Raw genomic sequence first — 8,705 nt, 5'->3', positions numbered from 1 at the left:
CATTACCTCTCACACATACACACAAGCAGACACGCGCACACACACACACACACACACACACACACACACACACACACACACACACACACCTACACGCATCCACACTGAGACACATACACAGGCAAACTCTCAGACACGCACACACTCACACACACACACACACACACACACACACACACACACACACAAAGGGACACTCTTTCACACACAAACACATACACACACACACACACACACACACACACACACACACACACACACCTCATGCATGCAAATACACAGAAACACATGCACACTTTCACACACGCGCACACAGACCGAAACACACACACACATACACACACACACACACACACACACACACACACACACACACACACACACACACACACACACACACACACACACACAGGAAGCGAGACAGGATGTTGTCATCACCCCTCTCCCCTCTACGGACCAGAATCTGTTGTCATGGAGACGTACTGGAGGAGGTGCAGAACATAAAGGATGAAGAGGAAGAGAGGGAGGAAGAGGAGGAAGAGACATGTCTGGACGGTGGCAAACACACACAAAAACATTATACACACGCAAACATTACACACACACACACACACACACTCACACAAACACACAAAGGGTGTGTGTGACTGAGTCTCTCCTGGTTTCAGAGGCGGAGCTAGAGGAGGCGTGGCTATCAGAGGCGGGGCTGTCGTCCCTGGTTACGGGTTCAGCTACAGAGGACGGCCTGCGGACGCACTGCTGTCCACGTTGACCCGGCAACAGGTTGCCACGGTGACGGAGAGGCTGGAGAATTACAAGCAGACGCTGAGGAAGACGAACAGACCGGCGCCCACACACGTCCAGGACATCTTCACCACGGTAACGCACACCAGACGGTCACCACGGTTACACACACCACGTAACGCACACCAGGTCACTATGGTAACGCGAACCAGACGTTCACAATGGTAACAACCAACAGATGTTCACTATGGTAACGCACACTAGCCGGTCACTATGGTAACACACATCAGCCGGTCACTATGGTAACGCACATCAGCCGGTCACTATGGTAACGCACACCAGACGTTCACCATGGTAACAACCAACAGACGTTCACTATGGTAACGCACACCAGCCGGTCACTATGGCAACGCACACCAGCAGGTCACTTTTGTAACGCACACCAGACGTTGACCATGATAACACCAAGACATTCACCATGGAGGCACACATCATACATTTGCAATGGTAACACACCATATATTCACCAGGGTAGCACACACCCGATATTGATGATGGTGACGGCAATGATGATGATGATGATAGTGGTGATGAGGATTATGATTGATGACCTGTTAGTGCAGAGTTCTCCCGGACCCCCGGACTCCGCCCCTCCCAGGTTCCACAGAACCACGAAGACCATCCATAAACCCAGAGGTAACTGTATATATATATTTATACATGCCTAATACTGTCTATCTATAATAAACATTAAACACAGACAGTGCAGGCCTACTATGCTGTATACATTATAATATTTTGTGTGTGTGTGTGTGTGTGTGTGTGTGTGTGTGTGTGTGTGTGTGTGTGTGTGTGTGTGTGTGTGTGCGTGTGTGTGTGTGTGTGTGTGTGTGTGTGTGTGTTTGTCTGTGTTCAGTGCGTCCTTCCGTTCCAAATTTCCAGGAGGAGGAACTGTCGGAATATCTTCCAGATTCATACACACACTCTCCTACACACTCTCCTACGCACACACACTCTCCTACACACTCTCCTACACACACACACTCTCCTACGCACACACACTCTCCTACACACTCTCCTACACACGAACATTCTACTACACACTCTCCCACTCACTGTCCTACACACACACACTTGCATACACCACACGCCCTACCGACATACACACAGACACTACAACACACACACAGTCCCCCTGCGCACACAGACATTTCAACACACACACATACAGACACAAAAACACCAGCCCCCCTACCTACACACACAGCCAACAGCCACCTAGACACGAAGCAGACAGTGGAAGCTGATTGGCTGGTGTCTGAGCTGCCCTACTCAGAGGGCGTGTCTAACCACAAAAGGGGCGTTGCCTCCCAACATCTCCACGGAAACACTGACCTTCTCGTGAGCACTTCCTGTTTCCCAGCAAATAGTCTGAAAGCATTCATAATTTTTTTAAAGCATGTGTAACTAATGTAACAAATAGTTAACTATACTTACTAACTATACTTACAAGTATAATTACTTGCGGTACTTTGTGTTACTCTGTTACTTTGTGTGACTTTGTGTGACTTTGTGTTACTTTGTATGACTTTGTTATTTTAGTTACTTTGTGCTGTTTTGTGTTGCTCAGTTACTTTATGTTTATTTTTGTTACTTGTGTTTCTTGTGGTACTTTGTTTCACTTTGTCACTTTGTTGGACTTTGTGTTAATTTGTGTTTCTTGTGGTACTTTGTGTAACTTTGTGTTTCTTTGGGTTAGCTTGTGTTACTTTGTGTTTTCTTGTATGACTTTGTTATTTGTGTTACTTTGTATGTAACCAATGTAACAAATAGTTAACTATACTTACTAGTTAAATAAGTAAAGTTACTTGTGGTACTTTGTGTTATTGTACGTTACTTTGTGTTTCTTGTGGTACTTTGTCTTACTTTGTGTTTCTTGTGGTACTTTGCATTACTTTGTGTTGCTCGTTACTCTGTGTTACTTTGAGTTACTCTGTTACTTTCTGTCACTTTGTGAGACTTTGTGTTACTTTGTATGGCTTTGTTATTTGAGTTACTTTGTGTCACTTTGTGTTACAATGTATGACTTTGTTATTGTAGTTACTTTGTGTCATTTTGTGTTACTTTGTATGACTTTGTTATATGAGTTACTTTGTGTTCCCTTGTGCTTTTTTTGTGTTACTCTGTTAATTTGTGTTGCCTTGTGTTTATTTTTGTTACTTTGTGTTTCTTGTGGTACTTTGTTTCACTTTGTGTCTCTTTTTCACTTTGTAGTGCTTTGTGTTACCTTGCGTTAATTTGTGTTTCTTGTGGTACTTTGTGTAACTTTGTGTATCTCTGGGTTACTTTGTGTTACTTTGTGTTTCTTTGTATGACTTTGTTACTTTCTGTAACATTGTGTTGCTGTATGTTACTCTGTGTTACTTTGTGTTACTCTATCTTACTTTCTGTTATTTTGTGTTACTCTGTGTTACGTTGTGGTACTTTGTGTGTCTTGTGGTCTGCAGGTCATCCAGCTGCCCAGCTCCAGGGGGGTCCTGGTGCGAGTGGAGGACCTGTCCCCAGCAGACGTCACCCAGCTGGGCTTCATCGCCCTCATAGAGCTCTCTACCTTCCTGAGCTCCCTGGGGGTCCGGACCCCCAAGACCAAGACCCACCGACACAGAGCGCCAGGCAAGGGTGAGGAGGGGTGAGGAGGAGGGGAGGAGGAGGGGGGAGGGGGAGGAGGGAGGGGAGGAGGAGGAGGAGGAGGGGAGGAGGGGGAGGAGGAGGGGAGGAGGAGGAGGAGGGGAGGAGGGGAGGAGGGGAGGAGGAGGGGGAAGAGGAGAAGGAGGAGGGGAGGAGGAGGAGGAGGGGAGGAGGAGGAGGAGGAGGAGGAGGAGGGGGAGGAGGGGGAGGGGGAGGAGGAGGAGGAGGAGGAGGAGGAGAGGAGGGGAGGAGGAGGGGGAAGAGGAGAAGGAGGAGGAGGGGAGGAGGGGGAGGAGGAGGAGGAGGAGGGGAGGAGGAGGAGGGGAGGAGGGGGAGGGGGAGGGGGAGGAGGAGGTGTAGAGGAGGAGGAGGGGGGGAGGAGGAGGAGGAGGGAGGGGGGGAGGTGGAGGAAGGGGGGGGAGGTGGAGGAGGAGAAGGAGGTGGAGGAGGAGAAGGAGGTGGAGGAGGAGCCTGTCTGTCTCTTTACCTGTGTGTCTCGGATCTTTCGCTCGCTTGCTATCTATCTATCTGTCTGTCTGTCTGTCTGTCTGTCTGTCTGTCTGTCTGTCTGTCTGTCTGTCTGTCTGTCTGTCTGTCTGTCTGTCTGTCTGTCTGTCTGTCTATATACATGTCTGTTTGTCTGTTTACCTATCCATCTCTCTACCTGTCTCTCTACCTGTCTCTCTCTCAGACAGCGGTGTGTTTGGAGTTCCGTTGTCATCTCTGTTGGAGAGAGACAGGAAGCTGTACTCAGGAGAGACAGTTCCTGCGGTCTTTAGAAAGGTAAACAATCAATACTGTATGGAATAAACGTTACCGTATTTACTATAATAAACGTTACAGAATATACTGTAATAAACTATAACGTATTTACTGTAATAAACGATACTGTATTTACTATAATCAACTATACCCTATGTAGTATAATAATCTGTACCATATTTACTTTCATAAATGATACAATATTTACTTAATAGAATATACCATATTTATTATAATAAACAATACTGCATTTCATTTGACAAACTATAATTTATTTAGTATAATGAACTATACCATATTTACTATAATAAACTATACTGTATTTACTTGGATAAACTACACCTTATTTAATATAATAAACAATACCATATTTAGTGTAATATACTATACCGTAGTTTAGCATAATCAACGATACAGTATTTAATCTAAGAAGTAATACAACATTGTACAATAAACTAGACTGTATATAATAGAACTAACGTTGTGTGTGTGTGCAGCTGCTGTGTATTCTAGAGCAGACCGGTCTGGACACGGAGGGGATTCTGAGAGTCCCGGGGTCCGCTGCTAGACTGAAGGTAGCTGGCTTTTGATTGGTCGAACTGGTACCTGGTACCATTTCCTGTTTTCCGTTATTATTGTTCCCTGTTTGGTTTGTGTTAGTGTACATTTATGTGTGTGTGTGTGTGCGTGTGTGTGTTCTTACGTGTGTCTGTGTGTACCTGTGTGTCCGTGTGCGTGTCTGTGTGTTTGTGTGTGTGTGTGTGTGAGTGTAGTTTCTGCGCAGGGAGCTGAACAAGAAGTTCTCAGCGGGGCAGTTTGATTGGTCGACGGTGAGGCCGCAGGAAGCTTCCGGGCTGATGAAGATGTTCCTCAGAGACCTCCCCTCCCCCCTCCTCACCTCCATGCACCTCCCGGCCTACACCGCCCTGCTGGGTACACACACACACACACACACACACACACACACACACACACACACACACACACACACACACACATAAACAAGCAAACCTATACACACAAACACATGCACACACACACTTATCAAGACTCCCATTTCAGGAATGTGGAAACTTTCAATTGAAAACACTGTAAGCAGTATCTCTCTCTCTCTCTCTCTCATGCTCTCTCTCTCCCCTCTCTCTCTCTCTCTCTCTCTCTCTCTCTCTCTCTCTCTCTCCCCTCTCTCTCTCTCCCCTCCCTCTCTCTCTCTCTCTCTCTCTCTCTCCCCTCCCTCTCCCTCTCTCTCTCTCTCTCTCTCTCATGCTCTCTCTCTCCCCTCTCTCTCTCTCTCTCTCTCTCTCTCTCTCTCTCTCTCTCTCTCTCTCTACCTCTCTCTCTCTCTCTCTCTGTGTCTCCATGTCTCTCTACCTCTCTCTACCTCTCTCTCTCTCCAGGTATACCCTCTCAGGTGCACCAGGTTCAAGCTCTCCATCTTCTCACTCTGCTGCTACCTGAAGCTAACAGACACCTGCTGAAGGTACACACGTAAACACACACACGCACGCACACACGCCGGCACGCACCCATGCACGCACGCACACACACACACACACACACACATGCACACACAAACACACACACGCACACACGCACACACACACACACATGCACACACAAACACACACACACACACACACACACACACACTCTGCTTCTACCTTAAACTCGCAGACACCTGTTGAAGGTGTGTCCGTCCACCTGTCCGTCCCCAGGTGCTGCTGTCCTTCCTCGGTGAGGTCGTGTCCCACCAGGACAGGAACAGGATGTCCCTGTGGAACGTTTCCATGGTGATAGCCCCCAACCTCTTCCCCAGCCGCCACGGAAACAAGCGCTGCGTCGCCCGGCAACAGCAGGAGATGGAGGAGGCTGTGGGCGCCGCTCACCTGGTCCAGCTGCTGGTCGCCCACCGAGACCTGCTGTGGACGGTAACCATGGCGACCACTGAACACCTGGCGAGGCCCCAGCAACCCATTAGAACACGTCAGCACTGAACTCGCTTCCTGCTGCTGCTTGCTACGTGTCCAGCTAGTTTGTAATGTCCTTCTTTTTGGTTTATTCGCTATCAACTGCGTGGCCGATTTCGACGCGTTTCAATTTGCGTGGAGTCGCTACGACCAGAGCAGGAGACCTTTTGACGCGCTCATGACTTGAATAACTTTAAGTTTATTAACTCAGCGGGAACAAGTTATACATTATCGGTGATGTCCACTTCAACGTTCAAAGTCACGTTTGACGATTCATGATCCAATCTTTAAACTGCACGACCTTTTCGGCTTTTGCTTTCATGTACTCTAGTTACATTTTATTAAATATAAACGTCACTCAACACGCACACACACAAACACACAGACGGATGGTAGGAGAAACGGGGCCCTTCCTCCCTGGTGCAGGTACCGTGCTTCCTGCTGGCCCAGGTGAGACGGGTGAACCAGGTGACCCGCCACAAGAAAGGTCTGAAGAAGAGACAGGACAAGAACTACAAGAACCAGGTGAGAAGACCCAGACCTATCCTGAACCTAACCTTAAAGGGACAGACTCAACCCTACCCTGACTCTAAAGGTACAGACTCAAGACTCAACCTACCCTGACTATAAAGGTACAGACTCATAGCCCTAGAGAAATGTACAGACTCCTAGCTAGAGATAAAGGTACAGGCTCATAGCCCTAGAGAAATGTACAGACTCCTAGCTAGAGATAAAGGTACAGACTCATAGCTATAGAGAAAGGTACAGACTCCTAGCTAGAGATAAAGGCACAGGCGCATATCCCTAGAGAAATGTACAGACTCCTAGCTAGAGATAAAGGTACAGACTCATAGCTATAGAGAAAGGTACAGAGCCCTCGCTACAGAGAAAGGTACAGATGTCCCGTCTTCTCTCCAGGTGCCCAGTCTGTGGGAGGGGGTGATCCGAGTTCATGCCCCCCTACATTCCAAGGTTTCCATGGCGATACAACTGGATGGACACACCAGGGCCAAGGACGTCATCGCCCGCTTCCAATACGAGAACAGGTACACACACACACACACACACACACACACACACAACAATGTGACAACAGGGACACAGACAACAATACGAGAATAGGCACACAAACAACACTATGAGAACAGGTACACACGCAACACTATGACAGAAGGTACACACACAACAATATGAGAATGGATGAGCATATTTTGTGTGCATCATTCTTACAGGGCGGGCTATGAGGACGTCAATTGTTTGTTCGAAGTTGGAGGGAACATTGGTGAGATTTAAATTCACTCAATTACAAATGTTACATTATTCATCTATATACCCGTCTGCCTACCTGTCTGTGTCTGCCTATCTGTCTGTCTGCCTACCTGTCTATCTGTGTGTCGGCCTGCCTACCTTCCTGTACGTATGTCTGTCTGCCAACCTTTCTGCCTACCTTTGTGTCTGTCCGCCTACCTGTCTATCTGACCGATGTCCGTCTGCCTATATGTCTGTCTGACAACCTGTCTGTGTGTCTGTCTGTCTGCAGGAGAGAGGTGTCTCCACCCAGACACTGTGCTGATGGACGTCCACCTGGTGAACCCTTCCTGTAGCTGGCTGCTAAAACCTCGACCACAGGCCTCCCACCACTGGGCCTAATGCTACCGCTGCTAGCATTATTACTACCACTGCTACTAGTATTATTACTACTACTGCTACTAGTATTACTGTACTAGTGTTACCACTGGGCCTTATGGGGTCATCCCTATGTTCCCCGGGTCCTATGTTCCCCGGGTTCTATGTTCCCCGCTCAGGGAACATAGGACCCTTTTTTTTTTAAAAAGGTCCTATGTTCCCCGTTTTTCCCAAAAAGGGTCCTATGTTCCCCTGTAGCCATACATACCTGGGAGCCATAGGACCCTTTTCTGGGAAAAGGGTCCTAAGTTCCCCGCAATCTATCAATCTTTAAAAATATTTAAACGTTGACGCGACATTCGCGTGATGACAGCCAATCGGCGTTCAAAAGCGTGGCCACTGAGTGACATGTGTAACGTAACAGCCAATCAGCGTTCAACCGGCCAACTCAGTGCAGTGCAGTCCGGGGTGAACTGCAGCATGGAGGAGAAATTGATTGTTGCCGCTTGCAACTTCCGGAGCTCTTTATATGATAGTATATAATATAATATAATTGTATAATAATATCACGGCCAAAAGCTCTGCGCCTCTGGATGGCCGTAGTGCGGGGAGCTCTCGTAGGGATTGGGCTTCTCGGGTTTTGTTTACCGGCGTCATTGTTGTTGGTAGGCATGGGCTGGCGTTTGCTAGTCGAGTGTTTGGCACTGCGACTACGAAGCTAAAAATGCAAGAACGGTACAATGGTCACCAGCTGCAGTTTACCTGTAGGCTGCTCAAAGAGTGACGTCAGGTTCTCCGACCTCTCTCCCTCTTCCACAAAAGGTAAAGACATGCAATGGTAGTTATCTCGGCCGGAATTTGGCAGTAATGGGGTAAAAAGTAACAGACCGGGGAACATAGAACCCTTTTTTTTAAAAA

General features: G+C 47.7%; 1 protein-coding gene across 1 annotated transcript in view; it reads left to right on the top strand.

Moving 5' to 3' along the window:
• arhgap28 (Rho GTPase activating protein 28) overlaps positions 1 to 8,705 on the top strand; it is an 11,965-nt gene extending 3,260 nt beyond the window's left edge. The window contains exons 4-15 of the mRNA XM_060045788.1: positions 669 to 879; positions 1,903 to 2,145; positions 3,252 to 3,423; positions 4,124 to 4,215; positions 4,692 to 4,769; positions 4,968 to 5,127; positions 5,592 to 5,674; positions 5,910 to 6,122; positions 6,588 to 6,686; positions 7,080 to 7,207; positions 7,394 to 7,443; positions 7,702 to 8,705. Of these exons, the coding sequence (XP_059901771.1) occupies positions 669 to 879; positions 1,903 to 2,145; positions 3,252 to 3,423; positions 4,124 to 4,215; positions 4,692 to 4,769; positions 4,968 to 5,127; positions 5,592 to 5,674; positions 5,910 to 6,122; positions 6,588 to 6,686; positions 7,080 to 7,207; positions 7,394 to 7,443; positions 7,702 to 7,811 (1,639 nt within the window). The 3' untranslated portion in view covers positions 7,812 to 8,705. The remainder of the gene's footprint in view (positions 1 to 668; positions 880 to 1,902; positions 2,146 to 3,251; positions 3,424 to 4,123; positions 4,216 to 4,691; positions 4,770 to 4,967; positions 5,128 to 5,591; positions 5,675 to 5,909; positions 6,123 to 6,587; positions 6,687 to 7,079; positions 7,208 to 7,393; positions 7,444 to 7,701) is intronic.

The sequence above is a fragment of the Gadus macrocephalus genome, chromosome 23 (genome assembly GCF_031168955.1).
Source record: "Gadus macrocephalus chromosome 23, ASM3116895v1".
Classification (NCBI taxonomy): domain Eukaryota; kingdom Metazoa; phylum Chordata; class Actinopteri; order Gadiformes; family Gadidae; genus Gadus; species Gadus macrocephalus.
The sequence above is the reverse complement of the archived record's forward strand: the minus strand, read 5'-3'. Positions and strand labels throughout refer to the sequence as shown.